Genomic DNA, 21,255 nt, shown 5'->3' with positions numbered 1-21,255 from the left:
CGAAATAAATATAATCTGGAAATTTGTATTATGTTAATGGCGTGTCCCTTCTCTATCCACTATTAGAGTAATTGTAAACGTATAACCCTGAAGTGAAACATTTTAAATTCTATTTATTTGTAAAGTGCTTTTCCCATTCAAATATTCAAAATATTTTCATGTATTGTTGAAATATTTCAAATATTTTTTTCAAAGCAACTTTAGAAATTGATCATGCTAAAGATGATGGTAGTGAGAAGAAACAATTGCAAACAATTTCCAAAAAAAACTTTTTACATTTTTTGGGGGGAAATTGTTTGCAATACAGTATATAAATATATATATAAAAAAAAAATATTTTTGATTTTATGAACAGTTATAAATAAATAAATAACAAAGCATCTTTTTACAAAACTATATGCAGGCATGTTTTGTTTGTTACTGTTAAAATTGGTTAATTGATTTAATTTAATGATTTAAATTATAATTTATTACAGAAAAGATAATTTTTCCATATAATACATTTCAGTCACATTTGGCTTTACAATGACAATATTTAAACCTATTTATTTAATTTTGCATTCTGCAGATGATTTAATATAACAACGCTGACTTTGGGACAGGATTATCTGACCAATAGCAGACGTCCAGCAGTGTTCATAAAATACACTCTTCACCTTTTAAAGAGAAACATTGCAAAAGTAAAAGCCTTTTTTTTCAGTTTTCTGTGGTTTTATGCTGTGCTGATGGAAAAGTTCCTAAGTAGTTTGAGAGTTGAAAGTGAAAAGTTGACTTGCTTTGTAGCTGCTGGTCTCCCTAAATTAATTCTTTCTCACTAACTCCTGATGTAAAACAAAGCCAGATACATCCATTCTGAACTAGATCTGTATTTTGGTCCATGAGGAATGTTGTTGTCATCTTAAATTAGACATTCAAGGAGTGCAGCGAGCCCTCAGGCATGCTTCACATTTTCCTCACACATCTCTCTGTAGATCTGGGCTATCAGAGCGGATCAGTGTGTTCTGATCTCTTCTCCAGGTGCTGCAGATACAGCGCCCCGGCCGTGTTTGCTCCGACCAGAGCGGAAAGAAAATCAGACCCTTGAGAGATAAGGAAAAGGGCGTCTGCAGCAGATAGTGAAGGTTAAATGCTTTGGATTCAGCCACGTCCTGTTTCTCTGCATCACTGTAAAGAAAAAAGTTGTCAGTATGTACCCGGCACCCTTGATTAATTGTAACATTAGACTGCCAACATGATCCGATGTCAGCCTGATATGCAAAGGTGCAATGTTTGCGTAAGGTCGTGCCAGTGTTCATTTGCATTCTGGTGACGTTGCGCATCAGAAGAGTAATTTATCTGCATTAGGTGTGTGCTGGGAACGGGAGGGGGTTTGAACGAGGTTTTCCTCTGGAAAGCCGGCTTGACTCTTCAGTGCATGCCGTCGTTCCCATAGCAACAGCAGCAGCAGCAGCAGCAGCAGACAGTGTGTGTATGTGTGTGTGGAGGCAGGAAGTAGGTGCCCAGATCTCCAGGGCTGGAACGGGGAGATGGGAGATCCGCCTGACACTCCACCATCAGGGCTGTGAGGAAACCCGGGGCTCATGCGACATGGCGGGCCTACTTTTTCACATCTACAGGCACGTTTGCAATCTCAACAACCTGTGCACTGACAACATGATGGTAAGCAGCCTGGAGCAAAAGATGGCATGACGACTGGACCGTTTCGAGAGGGTTTCACAACTGGTTTCACAACATCTGTTTGCGTCATATTTGCTTTCTTGGCAGTTGCGTTGACTGTAGTTCGCTAAATGTACCATGGATCGTTTTAATGTTATGGACTGATGCATTTTAAGGATTTGCAACTTTTTTTCTCTCTCTCGGATTGTGTTTGCAGAACGCAACCTTGTGTCCGAAGTTTTGAGTTACACGCCTGTCTGATTTCCACTTGTTTTCGCAGGTGATCCTTGTGCAAGTCAACCCTGGAGAGACCTTCACCATCAGAGCAGAGGATGGATCCCTGCAATGCATTCAAGGTATGTTGTGCTTCCTGTCTCATGCAACAGGTTCCTCCGTCCCGCCGTTTCTGGAATTGTTCCGAGTTTGCATATATGTTGTGCGTTTGAGGATGGTGCGAAATGTGGGATGGTGCCGCTGTTCCCTGTATTTCTGTTTGTGTGGTGTTCTTCTAGCTAATCGAAACCATGACTGGTGTGTTATTGGATTTGGAGCTGATGTAAACCGATGAGAGGCCGGGCGCAGGGCCACGACTGGCATGCTTCTGAGGAGTATACAATGGCAGATTACAAAGCCTCTTTGTCTCATTACCCCTCTTCTTTAACATTCAATGTCTTTGTAGCTAATTATTGATGGACAAGATGGATTGTTTGCACACGCTGCGGTTGAGTTCTCTGAACAGCTGTGCAGATAAGGACCGCTCTCACTGGGGAACAATAGTTTAAGAAGTTTCATAATGTTCTTGTCTTGCTGCCTTAAAATACCCAAAGGAAATTTGCAGTAACATTTTCTGTTAAAAAGGCATGAATCAGTACGCCTGAAATATACCTTCATCAACAGATTTTTCTTTAATAGTAATTCATTAATTAATACTTCAGCAAGGATGTATTAAATTGATCATAAGTGACAGTAAAAACATTTAAACTATTCAAAGAATCGTGAAAAAAAAAAAAATGCAACACTGTTTCCATAAAAATGTTCAGCAGCTCAACTGTTTTCAACATTGATAATAATAAGAAAGATTCCTTGAACACCAAATCAGCATATTTGAATGATTTCTGAAGGATCATGTGAGACTGAGGACTGGTAATGACTGCTGAAAATACTGCTTTGCCATCAAAACAAATTACATTTTAAAATGTAATTATATCATTTAAAATAACCATTTTCTCTTTGAATACAATATCTATTTAGAGGCTCCATAAGAGAGTTTAAGATTCAGCCATGCTGACAGACTTTTGCGAGCATGATTGCTTTTATAGAACCGTTCTATACAATGAAGATAATCAGTTATTTTTTAGTTTAGACATTGGCAAGTTAGTTTGACATTCTTGTTTTCCACTACTAAAATAGTTTCAGAAGAAGCCATAACATCAAGTGTCACCAAGAAACACAGAAATCCACTCCGGAGATTCAGTTAAACCTGAAAACACCCACTCTGACTTTCAACAACCTGCTTCTTCGCTGCAGGCAAAATCACAGTCCCATAAGAAAACACTGTCACTTAACATCGATTTCCTTGCTCAGAAGTGATCTTCAGGTTGCGGAGGCATAGATGAGTGGAGAACAGGGTGGATGGGCCGTTGTTTTTTGGCCGTGAATGGCACACTGTTGTGATAAGGGACAGAAACGGGGCTCTGCAGGGCTTGGCAGCAACTTGTGTTGACACAAGAATAAAACAACAGGTCACAGGCCATAGCACCGGTCTTGCTCGCTTCCACAATGTGCCTTTGTGTGTTCATCAACTATATGTCTTCACCTGTGATTCCCTAATAGCTCTTTCTTGTGGCATCAATGCATTAACTTTCATCCATTGTAGTCTCAGCCAAATTGAGAGTGTCCCTGTTGCTGCATTTTTGTCAAACCAGTTCCTCCTATAAGAAAAGTATCAATGCTGTAACTAATGTCTGTACTTGACTTTAACCTCTCCCTGTAAAAGGTTAAAAACAAGAAGGAAGTACTTAGGTTAAGCCTTTCAGGTCGTGCCATTGTGTTGGACAGAAGCACACAGGCACATCCGACGCTTAGTGAAAAGCCACGGCTTATGGCATCACGGCGTTGGAAAAAAAGCAACCCAGCTAAACAACGAGGACAAGGTGTGGTGCACGGAGGAGAGGGGCATTTCGAACACACATGTTTACAGAAAAGGTCACTGGGTTTAATTAGAAGTGTCGACTGAAGCAGAGGCTCTGAAGTAGCTGCTTTTTACAGAGAGGCTTCTTTGTCATTATGCAAACCTCAGAGCAGAAGCCTAGATTTAGGATTTTATATAAAGTAACCACTGTTTAGCCCGTGGACCGCTGGCAACATAGAACGCACAGAGAAAACGTTTTGAAAAAGCTCGGGCCAAAATCGCATTTGGAGTCAAAAGATTTCATTTAAAGGGGTAGTTCACCCAACAATCATGATCATTTTGTCATCATTTACTCACCCTCATGTCATTCTAAGCCTCTATGACTTTCTTCAGCGGCACACAAAAGAAGAATTTGAAAAACTTCTTAACTGAATTTGTCCAAATTGTGAAAGTCAGTGTGATCCAAAACAACAACATTGACTGATATTGTATAGCCAAAAAAAAAAAAAAACTATTTCAATATTTATTGTTTTGTTGTACAGAACAATGAATGATTGAATGATTAAATAAATGATGATGGAATTTATCCTTTTAAATATGAAAGTTTGTGTCTCAGTCATGTAATTTGACTCTAGGCCTCTGAAAAAATTGAAGTAGGATAGTGGAAAAGTGGAAAGAGGAGGATGTTGGGTAAGAATTTTATAATCAAGGATTCTCCGTTCTTATTGGTCGCTTTCCGTCCTCCCTCATAATCATCTTTCGCAAAAACAGTACATTTTACTCTTCCCACGTGGAGATCCCACTCATCTCCTATTTTTGACTCACTTAGATGAATGTTGTGCGAGTATTTTTAGCATGCTAAGCCTCAACTTTTTAACCCAACTTTCTTAATCTTAACCCTTTGCCTGCCAGGTGCCATTGTTGGTCTTGCAAGCGCTAGTGTCTTTAAGTTTTTTGGCTGAGTGGCAGGTCATTACGGCGCTCGGAGTCATATGTTTACTGGAGTTTCAACCCGCTCTTATCGCTGCTAATTAGAGTGGAAGAGGTTGAACTGTAATCTTTGTCTTGTTTAAACAGGGTGACCTTTTTCTTTTTCCAGGGGACCGCTTAACAAGTCCTTTCTCAGCAGTAAGGCTGCTTCGTGCTGCTTTCCCACACTTTTGCAAATTGAGGGCTGTCCTGTTGTTTGAGTTCAGTCTGTCCTGGGTTGGTCGTTGTCTGTTTTGTGTTTGTGTTTGCGCCACCCATGCCCCCCCCCCCCACACACTTTTTTTGGGGGTTTGTTCCGAGGTCAGGGCAGTGTTGAATGTGTTATCTACAGCATTTCCCCACTGAGGAAGAGCTCAGTTGTGTTTTGACTAACCTAGCTGAGAGATGTGGTGTTTATGAAGGCCTAGTGGGCCATGGGTAGATAAAGCGAGAGTTTTGGGGTTAACTGGGGACACTGGTTCTCTTTGAAGTGGTGATCCATCATCCATCTGTGAGCACTTCCTGTTTGTCATTTATTCAAGGACCAGGCCTGATCAGCAAGCCACTTTTATGCTGTTGGACAGACATTTACCATTTTCATTTGTTTTCCATCTTTTCTCAGTATCTGCTGATAAGGCACTAACTGTTTGTGTATTTAAGGGCAGGGTTTATTTTTTTCGTAACCAGCGAATTACACAATGGCCTTCTAGGTTGTCAGAGAGTTGGTGGGGCTGATGTGCAAACACACCTATTATTATATTAATGAACGCAACTTTAAACTTTCACACGCAAATAATTGACAGATAAACTCCACGTTTCTATTTCAATGTTGTTAAGTTGTGGACATTATCAGCAAACAGCTTGCCCCAATCGCTCCCCGGGCGCTGCCGCAAAATGGCTGCCCACTGCTCCGTGTGTGTGTGTGTGTGTGTTCACTACTCACTTCACTTCTCCTAATGTGTGTGCACTAACTTGGATGGGTTAAATGCAGAGGACAAATTCCGAGGATGGATTACCATACTTGGCCTTCACGTGGGCGATCTGATGATTTTATATTGTGATTGATCTTGAATTGATCGTCCACAATCTAATTTATACGGCATGTCCCACAGTAGACTGGATTTTACGACAGTCACATTACATGATTTGACTGATTTGGACGTTAACCCTTAAACATGCAACGTGCATCACAGGATTCATACATGTCTCTTGTAGGAGGCATGAGAAAGAATTTTTCCTATAAATTCTGTTACCATAGTTGAGTCTGTTTGGAGTATGTTAATGTTTTATAGGTTAATGTTTCATAGGTGTAGAAAGTTGTACATGTTGTTTGCTTGTCACCAAAACAACCTTTTCCATAACCTGATTTCCATATTGTTGTAGATGGGACAACACTGTACTTATAATGCTTTGGTGACATAATGCATCTCATTAAATATGAACATATAATCAATAGTATACATAGATTTTGCAGTGCTTTCTTGGCAATTGAATTAAGATTTCACAGTTGAATGAGCTTGTAAGTCATCTTCAGTCCAACTTGATGGAATTACATAAAAAGACCCCGTTTCTGTGTCTGTACTGTGAGTATGTTTGTGTAATTAAATGTGTTTTATTGTTTCTGCTCTGAGGAGCCATGGAGAAATGCTTCTCTGGTGTAATTACAGCTTTTGCTGAGAGCACATTACTCTCATCTGCACACCGTAATTTAGCAATGATGCACAGCAAAAGCGTTGTAGTCAGCAAGCGCTGAATCTGATTTTCTGCACAACAAACACCGAAAAAAATTCATTTATGCCTCGGAAAGCATATCAAAATTAAACATGCTGAATGAATTTGTCAGGAGGCAATGGTAGTCAATATTGTCCAGAAAAACAAAAACAATAATGAGCAGGAAAGACATGATGCATTCTCTGACCGAAAGAGGACAAAAGTGTTCTTGTCCTTGCCATCGGACTGTATCTACAGTGACTGAAGGTCATTAGCTATCTTTAGAAAAGCCCCATGAATGGCTATTGTGGCATGAAGTGAGTGACTTTCTCAGCTTACCATACTCCCACAAAGCACAGAGACAGAGAGGCAGACATTTCATGCCACAGGCTCCACCGAGTAGGAATGGACTTGAGCACCTGGGTAACAGCAATGGACTTGAGCACCTGGGTAACAGCAGTGTGCTTATTTTTAGTGTCTGTTAAGTACTCATATAGTAGAAATTTGTAAAATACACATCCCTTTAGGTCTCCGCCTTGTGCAAGAGACACATCCCATATGAGCAATTGCTTTTCCCGCTTACTTCACCAACAGCAGTCATTTCATAACTGATTAATGATCTTCCTTGTCATAAGTCCATGTGCTTATATGTGGCCCCCCGACTGAGCCTGGTTTCTCCCAAGGTTTTTTTTCTCCATTCTGTCACCTGATGGAGTTTGAGTTCCTTGCCACTCTCGTCTATGGCTTGCTTAGATGTGGACACTTAATATTCAACAATAATATTGATCATCTGACTGTACTGACGCTGTTGTATGAAAACTGAACCGAGCTGGACGATGACATAGATTTGCAGAACTGCTTTAAAGATTAACTAATTTAATCATTTATGATTTTTACAACAGAACTGAATTAAAACTGAACTGACTTCAGCCGAAATGCATAATTTTCGTGTTATCACTGTAAAGCTAATCTGAAACAATCTGTATTGTATAAAGCGCTATATATAAATAGAGGTGACTTGACTTAACTTACAGTTGCACTCTGCTAAAGCAAATCGGAGAGTAATGGGGCAGATGTAATACAGAATCCATACTGTAGCCCTGAAGGCAGCTTTCCTGTCCTTTTACAGAGGTGAAAGTGTTACAGTTTCTCCTTTAAGGTTTATTTATCTATGTCCACAAAGCAGCTGGGCTTCTGTTTATGTTTTGCAGCCTTGTTGCCTGAGAGACAGGTCTAGCATTAGATAATAGGTCAGCTGGAGAAGACACTCAGGTGATGTGCTAAAGCATGTGTTGAAGGAACCCAGAAGAAGAGGCGACTCAGATTATTAAAATTAATAATGCAAGCCCTATTAACAGGATTTGTTGCTATATTATTATGATTATATTTTTTTGAGCTGTGAAGTTGTATGAAGGCAAATGTACATTTATTAACAATATGTAGTATATTGTTCAGTTTACTTCCATTTTAGGTGTGTTACTGTAACCGCATCTTAGAAAAGAACTGAGGGACAAGTTGAACCCAGAACAATCCTTCTAAAGGAGATGGAAGCAAGTCAGTAAGTAGTCATTTAAGCAAGCACTTTTTCAAAGGCATCTTATACTTATAGGTTACTAAAGGGTGAAATCCCCCTTGGAGCAACCTGGGTTAAGTGCTTTGCTCTAGGGCACAATGATGTCCGTTCCTTGTGGATATCGAAACAGCTACCTTTTAGTTACCAGACCTGAGCTGTTGAATGGTTTTAAAAAGTAGGCCTACATTTAAAAAACATTAAAAGATCTTCAGGTGAGTGAGAAATTACTCATCTCAGTAGGAGCTGTGACATATGTGAATGTTTTGTTTTCCAAAAGGCAAATGTGCATATTTGTCAGAATGTGCGAGTTTGCTTTGCTGGATGGTGACCACCAGAGCTCCACCAGATCCCAGAGACCTGGAGTACATGCACAATTCAACATTTTACAATGAAGTTCAATGTTTATGTTAAAATTAGTTACTGCAAGTGCAAGCATAAATAATTAATTTGTTCACTGTAAAAAGTGATCAGTTGACTTAACTTAAAAAAATGAGTAATTAACTTCATGCGTAATTGAAAAAAATGTAGTTCTTGACAGCTCATTGTTTCTGCCTTAAATTAATACAGTGTTTCAATTAATACATTATTAGCTAACTGTGTGATTTGTATATGTACATTTATGAAATGCATAAATGTGGACACGGTCACATCTGATAACAGATCACTCTAAATTGTAATGTGGACTCATGCATTTTCTGTAAAGCTGCTTTGAAACAATATGTATTGTGAAAAGTGCTATACAAATAAATGTGAATTGAATTGAAAGTTTATTTACTTTAAGGCAAGGGCTTTCCTCACTTTTTTTTCAACTCATCACTTTTTACAGTGTAATGTTAAGTTAACATTAAGTTAAGTTTAAATTTAAAATTTGAAGTGAAAATTAACATTATTTCATGAATTATGAATGGACATGAGTATATTTTAAAATGTAGCATTGACTTAGAATAATAAATGCTCTAAAGAAGTTGTTTATTGTTATCTCATGATACCTAATACATTAATTGAACAGTTTTGTAAAGTGTTCAATCCTAGAAAGAAAAAGATATGCCTCCCGGTCTACAAGGTGCACAAGGTCAGGTCTGTCATCTGAAGAACGTCATCTCAGATCTTATTTTCTTAGGTGTGTTAAAGATTCAGAATGAACACGGACACACTTTTGGCACGTGTATTTGATAACTTCAGTTTCTGACCAAAAAGGTCTGTGTGACTCAGTGGTGGCTCATGGAGAAAAGCAGATTCCCTGAGAAAGATCAATGGCAGGCGAATTGGGAGAATTCCTCCTGTCTACTGACCCAAGCTCAAGCGAGGAGGACAGTGTGGGGTGAGAGGGTTCATTTGGACAGGGCCCGTTGACTGTGGCCAGAGAGGCACGGCCCGAGACGATTTGCCCGGCTTATTCCAGATGTGCCTCACAGGCTTGGCAGAAGATTAAAGCTCTGCTGGCCATTCCTCAGACACACCCTCTCAGAGCTGAGTGAGCGAGAAGAAGGGAAAGATTGCGAACACATCAGGTCCATGGCCTCTGTAGATTTTTGCCGTTTCAGTACAATGTAACATAAAAATGTTCCTTGCAGACCATTCCAATATCATAACCAAATATTGGATTACAGAAGTCCAGGACCAAACCCTACATGGAAACTAGATTTCATCAGGAAAGAATGTGAGGTCCAGTGAGTTTTTAGCTGTGCGTCTTGGTATGGCATCAGGGTAGTTGGTGTGATTTAGGGTCAGAATGCAGGAAGGAAGGATTGCAAATCTGGAAGTGCCTTCCTATGCTTGTGACCTGAACTTTTAGGTCCTTTCAGGAAGGCCCATTTGATGGGTCGGAGTTTGTAAGATCTCTTTTTTCCCCTCTTTTTCTTTTAGTCATATAGTTAGTGTAACATTGTTTGTTGATAAGGGAAGGAGGCGGCGGGAACCGGCGTACTTTTTTTCTCAACTTGTGGTCGTGTGACAGTGCATAATTTGCGCAAACCCTTGTGTTTTTCTTTTTTGGAGGCCAGATGTGGCTCTTCCAAGAATGATTGCTAATGTTCCTCTGAAATAAAGGGGGTTTAAATGGAACTGGGTTGGCTGTTCTCAAATCTCAAACTGAACTGAACTTCTCGAGTATATAAGCAACTCCATCTGCCAGCTGCATGTCCCACCTTTTCCTCCGCTCTCTCCTCCCCTCGGCTTCCCCTCAGCCAGACGCTTGCGTCCCGTCTTCTGTTTTTAATCTCTCCTCACGCTTTTCTGCATTCTCACTGTCTCACTTGGGAGTCTAGTCCTCCTTCTACAGTAATATTCCTCTGCTCACTCATCTCTCTCTCTCTCTCTCCGTAGGCAGTCTGCTCCAGACAGCTTGAGTGCGACCTGGCAGCAGTTTTGTTTCCTGCTGACGTGGCTCTGCTGTATCAGGGCTGCTGAAATCCCTCTCCCTCTCTGTCTACCTCCCTCTATCTCGTTTAATTCCTGCTTCAGTGGCTATCAGTCTGTGCTGTACTCTCACAAAAAAAAAGTCCCACAGGCCTTTATTACTGATCAGTAGGGTTCATTTGGATCTCGTTCGTTCCTCCTTGGTGGCGTATATGAGTTGAGTATGGATGGTGTGGTGCTGTGCCATGTCTGTCCCGCTCTGCTCCAGCTGAGGAGTCTGTGGTCTGTGCCGGAGCCAACCATAGACACTGCTCTCCGAAACATTCTGCTGATGTGGAGTCTTCTGCGTGGAGACAGGCAGTTTAAAGGGACAGTTAACCGAAAAATGAAAATTCTCACATAATCTGCTCATTCTCGTCGTGTTTTTGTTTCCTCAGAAATTGAGTTATTTAGCACAAATTGAGTACTGCATGACTTTTATATTGGGGATGCTCAATGTGCATGGTGAAATAACGGTTATTTGGCTAATATTACAATATCTTTTAATTGATCGGTATTCGTGAATATTGGATCCTTTTTGTGCATTTCACCTATTTTTACATTTAGATTACATTTGCTCTCATCTAATACCTAGTTAAAGATAATCTTTAAAAACTTAATAACACTGTTAAATGTAATCTAAACAAAATCTCAAAATTAATATTTGTCATACTCTACATTTTAATCTTGTGATGCCTAAATCAATCTAAATCAATTGATTTTATTTTTATTTTCAATAAATGTTAATAATTTAATTTGTTTTATTTTAATATTGGCCATTTAGCAGCCTTATTGTGAAAATAATTATCAGTATCAGCCATAAAAAGTGCATTCAAATGATGTCATGCTTGCGTTCACTGCAGCATCTAAATCAACTGATTTTTTTTATTTATTTTTTAATATAACTTTACTGTTTTTAACTTTTCATATTTTCCATTTATCAGTTATCAGCCTCAACATACAAATTATTATCATTTTTGGCCTTTATTTAAATATCGGTGCATCCCTATTTGAAGCATCCTGACAAGTCTGGCTCAGCCAATGACATGAAAAGGCTGCCGACTGTGTAAAAATTTCTAGCAATTTCTTTTGGTGATATTAGTGGTGCAGAAGTGCTTCTTATAACTTAAAAGTTATCCTGACACACTGAATGTGATATCTCACTTTTTACCCTTGCTCTCTTTTGAGCGTTCACAATATCTTGAACATGCAATACTTTATTGTTAGAGCCACAGTTGAAGGCGAGATTTCCATTGAATTTTTAGGTGAACTATCCCTTTAAGCAGCTTTATAGGCTCCCACCTCCCACCTTGTGGATATGGTAAAAGAGGACGAGAGCTCAGCAGGAGCTTTTCCTCTAGGTCTTTTAGGACTTCCTCTTGTAGGTCTTCAGCTAAAGGTAATCTGCGGTTCGAGAGTGGGACGTTATCTCCTTGTATCCTCCATAGCATGTGGGCAGGTCAGAATAGAACAAGAGCTGTTTACACACTTCACACTGTCCCGGTGTGTCTGTGATGATCTGTGGCTGAGCACTTCATATGAACCTCTCTGTTCTCTATTGAAGAGTGAAATGTCTTTTATGCATCTAATTTCAACACATACCTTATGTCAAATACTATTGCATTTAATGAGGCCAAAAGCACATAAAACAGAAGAGGATGCCCAAGGCATAGCACACACCATGTTCATATGCAGCCTCCCCCCTGAAAGATCCCCTCTAATCGTTCCCTAGGAGCCACAGGCTCCAACCTAACGGTTCCTCTCATGTTAATGGAATCCATTAACTTAGTTGCTGGAGTCAGTAACATCCTCATAACCACTGTGTATGTGTGTGTGTGTGCATACGTGTCTTGCGTTAAAGGAATGGCTGTTTTTAGTATAGCAAAAATAAGTATACTGGAATATAAAAGTAGGCGTCGGTGTCCAAAGCTTTTTTTTTATATTATTTTTTATTGTTGTTTTCAAACATCAAAAACAATGACAGACAAAGACACCCTTCATATAACAAAAATCTGTGCAAAATGAAACAAAAATAAAACAAAAGGGGAGGATGACGATATACAAGGCCAACCTCTCTTACAAAGTATAAATAACACAGTAATTACAAAAAGTGAATGTTACAAATCTAAAATCAATAATAAATCGATCAGTAGTCCTTGTGGCTGGACAAAAAAGTAAAAACTGGTTCCCACATTTTGTTGAATTTTGCAGAATTCCCAAAAATGGTGCATCTAATTATTTCCAGGTGTAATGTAGAAATGAGTCCGGATAGCCAGTCAGAATAGAGGGGCATAGTATTTTTCTTCCACAAAAGCAGGATAGCTTTCTTAGCTACAGTCGTACCATATTGAACAGGTAATCGTACCTTTGGAATGAGAGACTCCAGTGAGTCTGACCAACCAAGAATTGCTATCATTGGGTCAGGAAGTAAAACACAGTTATAGACCTTGGCAAAAAAACTGGAAAATTTCTAGCCAAAGAATCTGAATTTGAACACAGAACCAAAAAAGATGTGCCAGAGTACCATCGGCAGCTTTACACTTATCACATATAGGGGAGACAGAAGGATAGAATTTTCTGAGCTTTATTTTAGAATAGTGAAGTCTATGTACTACCTTGAATACCAGGCAGTGGAATTGTACTGAATAAGTTGGTGCCTTGAATTTATGGAACATGAATAAACCGATAAAAGGCATTTGTCCCAATCAGTCTCCGAAATCTGAATCCCTTTGTCTTCTTTCCAAGCAGTTTTCAAATGAAGGGAGGAAAAGTCTGTATTATCTTTTAAAGGTGTCCAAAGTTTTTTTTTTTAGTTTTAAACCCTAGCGAGCTGCAGTCGACATTGACTGAATTGAAACTTTCTGCATGCTCACCACACAAATGCTCAAAATGAGATGTAAACAATTGATTCCAGAGTCTGATGTCTGATCTGGGTTATAATAATATAATATTCTTCCAAGATTAAAAACATAGTTAGCAAACACAAAAATATTGAAATGGTCAGTTTTGAATGACATGGAACTGATTTTGATACTTTTCAGTTTAGTAGTATAAAATGTTCCAGCAAGCTCTGCTTTGCTAAACAGTTTGTTTCTTTTATCTGGTTCTTCTGACTAGAGATAGCAGATTAGGGAGAAGAATGTGAGGCCTGAGTCTGATAGCACCGTGAGGGACTGTGAATTTCAGCTATGGGAGGCATGGGCTTATCCTCACTCTTAAGCCTGGAAGGCATTCAGGCATTCTTTCCTTTGTCCTTTCAGAGAAAGTTCAGCTAGACCTTGAGCCTAATGAGGCCAGGCTCAGGATAGATATGCTGCACACATGTTTGGTCTTGAGTCTTCAGCACTGTCAACTGCAATTTGTGTGGTGTTATTGACGTTATATACTGTCAGTCATATTTTATTTTATTAATTTTTTTTACGTTCCATTAGATCAGTCCGCTACATAGACTACTACTCTGTTTTGCTTATCCATAATTTGAGACTAAAGTAGCATCCACCATCACAAGCCTGTCAATCAGGCATCTTTCATATGAGCGTCGAGATGAAAGAGGAAAGCATAGTTGTGTTTTTATCATGTCTTTCTTCTTCTTGCACACAGACGTACTCCACCATTTTCTTCTGTTTTCTCGTTGAGGCTTGAATCCTTTTTTTTTAGGTGCTCAGGAATGGCTGGATGGAGCTCCTGGCCTGATTCTTTGCTGTTCGTTCACAAATGTCTGAGTTCGTAGAGCTGGCGGGGCTTGGCTGATGTAAAGGACTGAGTGAGGTGAGGGTGCTGTGGGGGAAACAGAGCTGGATGCATGACTCTCTGAGATTTGAAGGATAAGGAGCTTGTGTGAGTTTCCACACAAGCCCTTCGCCAGACGTGCATCCCTGGGGCTGAACTGCTTTACACATGGTGAGAAGAGGATGAAGGTGGGAAGATGAAGGAAGCGATAGCGGCAGAGCACATGGTGCTCATTTATTCCAGCCGAAATGTTGCATTCTAATGCGAGGGGCCGGATTCTTCAGCACTTGGGCTTTATGGGAGTTCAGCTTTCATAAGTACTGCAATCATTCAGCCGAGATGAAAATATCTATCCAGAACAGTGTTACTGTTACAATAGGATTTGCCTTCAGATAGAGTGAGATGTTGTAGCGGTATTTCTGTGAAGGGGTCTGGGGAAAGTTGTGCAGGTTTAGTGCATCTATTGTACGTCCTGCCGTGAGCACCAATGGCAGTTGGTTTGTGAACATATCAGAGCTTTAAAGGGGATGAATTAAAGTAATAGTTCACCCAAAAATAAAAATCTGTCACAATTTACTCATCCTCATGTTGTTCCAAACCTGTGTGATTTTCTTTCTATAGAAGATATTTTGAGAAATGTCTCTATCACAGATGTATTCCTGTTTGCACTTTACACAAGAATGAATGTAAACAACGCAGGCCGTATTCAAACGCACAGTACCTGCATTATCACCACAGATTAAGCAAATGTGCTAGTCGTTAGGCCTGCATTGAAAGCGGTAATCCACTGGTCCACTGCCATTCTGGCTTTATTTCAGACACCAAGAGTTCTCTGGCTGCAAGAGCACTTGAGCTCGTTTTCACTTTTGGCTAAATTTTTTAAAGGCCAGTTCGCTAGGCCAAAATGGACAAAAACCTTCCTGGACACCGTAGTTTTGTTTTGTTTACAGGATATTGGGGGAGGAACAGTCACCAAGGGAACTAACGAGGAGAAGTGTGAGAGCGGACTATTTTCAGAGAGCTTATCTGAAGGGCAGAGCAGGACATGGTGTAGTCTCAACCCCTGCATTCCTGTCACATGATCTCAGGACCGCGTCCTCTGCCTCCGAACACCCGGCATTACTGAACACACTTACAGGAGAAACCGAGAGGATGCAGCTTATGTGTGTGTGATGTTTAAACGTCATCACTGGCTCCAGGTGTGTAACTGGGGGCGATGAGAGTGAGACAGCTGCTGTAAACACAGCTGTTGAAACACACAGCGCTAGCTGGCCTTCCCTTCTCACAGTCCAGTTCTCGCTATCCCCGACATAGACCTTTATAAGACTAGTTTACAGTGCCTCTCCTGACCGTAGGATTGGGAATCGTTACCCTTTCGGTTCAATGAATCCGGTTTCTTAGTGAACCTTAATGGTTCTTTTATTGATTTATTTGGGGGAGAATAAAAAATGATTTGAAAGTAATTCAGATTGCGTTTATTGATCTTTAGCAGCAGTTTTCAAAACATAAGTGGCATCATTAATCATGATTACAGCTTGAAGTTACACTCAATCCCCCTTGGGCTTCATCTGCAAGCAGCAGAATATCAGTTGTACGTGATCACAATACACTTTTAGTCCCTCTAGCAATTTGACTTTATTTGTATTAGTTGATATTAGATATTTATCTATTTTTCTATTCATACTGTACATTCTAAAGTATCACTTGTAAGATTTTAAACGACCGATTTTAGTTTTTTGAATTTATTTAGACACAAATATAGATTATATTCGTTTTCTTTACATGAGACATAAGACATGTGACATGTCATCTTCACATAGCTAACTGTCCCACACAGTGTTTTTTAGTTTTCCGCTTCATATTTTCTTTAACAGATTGAGAGGAAGACGAATGTATGACTTAATGCCTCCACGTGTGTACGTTTCTAAACATAAGCTCATCAATTTTGCTCAGTGAATTAGTTTTTTTTTGTACAACATTTTAACCAGTACTATTGAACAAATTATTAAATGGTGTGCGTAGTTGGTGAACAATGATCTTTTTTTATTTATTTTTTATAATAAATAATCCAAATAATAATTATAATAATGATATTATTATTATTATTATTATTATTGTTCGTAATTGTTAGTTGTCATTCTTGTTAATAATAATATCAATTTAACCAATACCATCACTCAAATTTTTAACTGGTGTTTGATTAGTTGGTTAACCATCTACGTTCCTAGAATTGACATTTTCTCCTTAAATATACAAATACTTTTGGTTCATTTGTCTATCCATGCCAGTCAACACTAGTGCAGGTGTAAGAAATGAGCTGATAATTCTACCATTTCAACTGTTTGACTGTGTGTTTCCAAGCATTAGAATAGAAGGCTACTGAGTTTTATGTTCTTGCAAGTCTGAAGCCCTTTCCGGTACTGAGAGGCGTAGTGTGTGTTGTTTATAGAGAGCGTACGTCTTGCAGAGTGCCAGTGGAGTAGTACAATACTGGCCTGAAGAGCTGGCTGCATGCTCCAGTCATCTGTATACCATCTGAGCCACACACATTCACACCTGTGGAGCAGGTAATGTTTACAGATGTGCAGATGAGGGTGAAGTCATGTTCTCGTGAGCAGCTTCTCTTTGAAGCACATCAAAGCTGCCAAACACGCCATCACACACCCATATGCATGCCATAGCCTCCTCCCTCTCATCACCCCAGTCCTCATCCTCCTACTCAGAGTTATGAGCTTATAAAAACATTACACTTGCTAAAATGATCCCCAAAGGAGGCTTTGAAAGACGTTTTAAACAAGTGCTCCCTCTTCAACTTTGACGCGTGTTCTCCTCTGAACTTGACTTGTAAAAACACAGTTTGGCTTTTAAAGTGTAGCTGCAGTGATCTGCTCAGATGATGAACTAGTCATCTGGTGGTTAGTCACCATGACATGTTCCTGTACAGGGCTCAACAGGGCTTATGATTTTAATACCCACTGGCTCCTCCACAAGTATTATTTATATACTATTATATTTGTTAATATTTTGAATTCGCTTTTGTTTCCCCGCCATTGATGGAATTTTCTGGCAATTCATGTTTTCAGTGTTATATGGTAGGGGGCGCTATTACGCATCTTCTGAAAGCGTACAGAATCTCCGGATCAAAACACAGGCGATTAAACGGCATGTAAATCAAAACTGCCTGACATTACCGAATGAAATGTTGAACCCACAACCCCTATTTTGATGATCGTTCTGAATCTAAGTCTTTGACAAAAACGCAATAAAAAAAAACGAAATTTTAAATTTTAGTTGAAATTTTAATCTAGTATTTGTTATTTGTCATTTGTAGGTGTTTTGTCCCCCTCAATACAGTATTATATTTTACAATATGAAAAATGGATATTCATTTTGAGATTTGCAAAAAATTACATTTTGTTAAACGATTCTAGTTTTTGAAAGTCAACTGTTAGCTTTTCTCAGGTTTACTGCATTTTACTACAGAGATGGACTTCCCAATGCTTGAATAGACTATTTTCCTTCCACCTCCCTTTGATAGGAGGGATGAAAGGCTGCAGTGAGGAAGGAAGGAAGGAAAGAGGGAGGGAAAGAGGGAAAACCATTTATCTGGACTCAACTTGTCAAGGACAGACAATGGCGATTGTAGACACAAGCAGTTTGAGTATTGGCTCAAAAGAAATATACATACACACATTGAGGAGAGATGAAATTGCTCTCTCTTTCTTCCTGTCTCCATTGGTGGGCACGATGTGGCAGCCGTCCTCCCTCTCTCACTGGGAATGTGTTAGTAAAACAGAGACTTGCAATGCTGGAAACCTTCCTCAGGTTGACCTAGATTAAAGTGGATGGGTTTCTGTCTGCCACGTTTAGGTCTGTTCGAAAGTGGCGCTTGAGTTCAAGAATTTGTCGTCTGCTTGAGAGATTTGGTGTGAAGTTCTTTGCTTTGTTTTCTGTGACTCATGAAGAGTTGTATGTAAAAGTTTGTGCTATCGTGGGCTCACTTTATTAGCTGTTATCTGCTCACCCTGTCCTGATCTTTTTTTCTGGTATGTTAAATATTTGCCGCAGTGAACGAGGGTTTGAAGGCGCCGCCAACAGTTTACAGGAAGTCAGCTCACAGGTAAAGGTTAAAGCGGGGTCTTGTGTATCGCAATGAGGTGCGAGTCGCTCAGCGTTAGAGGCTGTTTACATGCGCTGTCTGTCTCTCTTCCTTGATCCCTGGAGTCAAAGAGTTCAGATTCTTGTTCATGCTCTCTCTCTTCCTTCCTTTCTCTCATTTATTTGGGAAATTGACGTTTATTGGATGGTTTTGCATATATAGTGTTGCCAAAGCATCAATACACACACAAAAATAAGTGAAATTTGTTTTAAAGGTCCCTAACATTCTTGACTAATTTGTTCATTCTCTATATACAACCATAGTCATTTTATTTTATATTTTTATTTTATCATTTTTCTTGGCTTTACCTTATTTTCTTGTTTTGTTTTGTTTAGACAATGAATGAACTAGTGAAGTTGAGAGCTGCTGTTATTTTCTGAGGGTGTGTGCACTACAGTGCAGTATACAAGTATTTCTTTCTATGACAGATGCATGACTGCCCTCACCCAGTAACACCTGCATTCGATCCCTTTTACACAGTTCTCTCTTTCTACAGCCCTCTTTTTCCTTTCTCTAAGAGTGTCTGAATCAGCAAAGCATTATTGGCGTGACTGTAAAGGATGACTGTATTACAAAAAGCTTTCAGGCGCTTACAGAGTCCAGGTGTTATGCATAATGGAATTTAAGTACAATAAATAGAATAAAACAGCATGTTGTCATCAATGTCATGTTTGACAAAGCCTTTAAAATCACAGTGGAAACATTGAACTGCAATATTCTTACAAAATATAATGAACAAAAGGAAAGCAACTGGAAATGTTGACCACATTAGCTTGTCTGTTTTGTTTAAATTCAGACATAAAAGGTTTAGTAATTTTCAAAAAATTGGCATTATGGAAAAAAAGGATTATATTGTTCTAATTGGAAAATAACTTTTTATATCTGCCTAACTAGACACAGGTTTGATATTAAAAGAAATGCATAAATAAATAAAGATCTGCATCCCTGCTGTGTACACGTGTACACTCACATAAATTTACTTCTAGTTCTAAGCCAACTCTCTTTTTCTTTCCTCTCTTTCGGAAAACCTTTGTTGGTGAGACTACAGCCAATAACAACAAAGAATTTTAAACAAAGAAAGAAAAAGAATGTTTATGTAAACTCTAAATGATGAAAGGGAGCAGAGTCATGATTACATAGATGAAGAGAATTATAAAAGAAACTGCTCTCTTTCCCTCTTTTTGCCACTTGATGATAGAGGCCTTGAGATTGTTTCTTAAAGGGTCTGCCAAACACAAGGAGAGAAAAGAGAATTAAGCCTGTTTTTCACCTGGAATTAAGTTGTTTATGTCTGGTATTAATATGTCTCAAATGCGTATGTGACTTATTTTTACTCGCTATGTCAGTGTGTTTACACCTGTATTTAATGATGGGCATTTGTGATTGGATTAATAGCAGGTGTAAACAGGGTCTCAGCTGGTCTCCTTCACTTCTGAGATCCCAAGCCTTGTTGCTGAGCTGTTCTTGAGCTCTGGGTGAGTTAATCCAGGTGTTGATGTAAGCATCAGTTGAAAAGTGTGTGTGTGTGTGTGTGTGTGTGTGTGTGTGTGGTTTGGCCTCAGCAATAAACCCCAGATTGTAGACTAGCCTCACTTTCACTTTAAAACAGGAAGTCGTCTGCTCTCCGGCCTTATTTTTCATTTCCACGGGCCTGTTTACACACTCCCAGTGGTGACACCTCTATATGAGAAAGAGAGAGAGAGTGAATGTGTGTGTGGGGCTGCTGGGAACAATGAGTCACCAGGTTCAGGGTTAATAGACCTCAACAAAATGCCTTGCCATAATTAAAACAAATCATGCTATGCCTAAAATCTCCCAGTCTCTCCTTCCAAAGGTGTGTGTTTGTGTCTACATCTGTTAACACACATAAGATTACGCTACTAAGTTATCGTGTTACATAACCACTTGCTTAACCAACACAAAATAAGTTGTTTTAAAAGGGTTGCAGGATTAATCACAATTAACCCTAAATCGCACTTAAACTGATCTTAGTGTGATAATGAAATCGCAAAGGCTGCGATTTATTTTTTTGTAGCTTGTCAGTGAAGCACGGCTCAGTGATCAGCAGTAAATGCTGCTCCATCTAAAAGCACTGCTAGTTTGAGTTGCTTATAATGTGCATTTGAAAAAGCAACACGTGTCAAACGTCTTTCCAAACATGCAACAGAAGCATTACGAACCTCTTATCCAACAAAAGACAACATTTAATAACATGTTTTTACTCCAAACTCACTTCATAACATCAATCGAGTGTTTGAAATAACTGAGCTGATGTGGCTTCTTATCATAGAATGAGGCAGACAATATATTATTTCATAGTATTCTATACAGTTATAAAGGCTATGTCGATTAGCACTGCATTATAAATATACTTTATCATCATGAAAATACCAGAGCAGGCTTAAAGAACTCAGATAATGAAATTGTGATGTGTCAAATCATCGTACATAACAGATAGACTTGTCAAATATCGTAGAATGTCTCAATAAGAAGAATACAACAAGCAAATTTGATTAAGTTAGAGACCAAACTATACCAAGTATTTCTATTGAAAAACAGCACCAACGCATGTGTAAACAGTATACACATGATGCCTTTCTGCCACGTTTTTGTTTGTTTTTTGTGAAATATTAGTCGCACATCTTTATTTGGAGCGGGTGGTCTCAATTGAGCTCAAACACAACATATGACAATGCGTAGTTTTTTTTTAGAACATAGCTAGTAAAATAGCTAGGTAGAAATAGCTAGTCTGCCAACTAAAGACCAGCTTGGACCTGCTATAAACCAGCTGCCTTATTCCAAAACACAGTTGCCACCTTAAGCTGGATTTTCCAGCAGGGTTGCAGAAGAAGCATCTGAGGCAAAGTTGATACTTAAATTAAACTGAGACCTCCATTCAGTCTCCAGAGCTGTGAAAGAGCAGATGTGTTG

The 21,255-nt window shown here is 39.2% G+C and overlaps 1 protein-coding gene across 2 annotated transcripts in view; it reads left to right on the top strand.

Moving 5' to 3' along the window:
• Positions 1-21,255, top strand: part of fndc3ba (fibronectin type III domain containing 3Ba) — a 128,462-nt gene that overhangs the window by 35,689 nt on the left and 71,518 nt on the right. Inside the window, exons 1-2 of one of the 2 annotated variants that reach the window (XM_084412685.1) lie at positions 1,376-1,659; positions 1,937-2,012. In XM_084412685.1, the coding sequence (XP_084268811.1) occupies positions 1,471-1,659; positions 1,937-2,012 (265 nt within the window). In that variant the 5' untranslated portion in view covers positions 1,376-1,470. Of the gene's footprint in view, positions 1-1,375; positions 1,660-1,936; positions 2,013-21,255 lie in introns of those variants that run through there. The other variant, XM_084412686.1, reaches the window with a different exon arrangement.

The sequence above is a fragment of the Rutilus rutilus genome, assembly GCF_951802725.1.
Source record: "Rutilus rutilus genome assembly, chromosome: 6".
Taxonomy (NCBI): Eukaryota; Metazoa; Chordata; class Actinopteri; order Cypriniformes; family Leuciscidae; genus Rutilus; species Rutilus rutilus.
The sequence above is the reverse complement of the archived record's forward strand: the minus strand, read 5'-3'. Positions and strand labels throughout refer to the sequence as shown.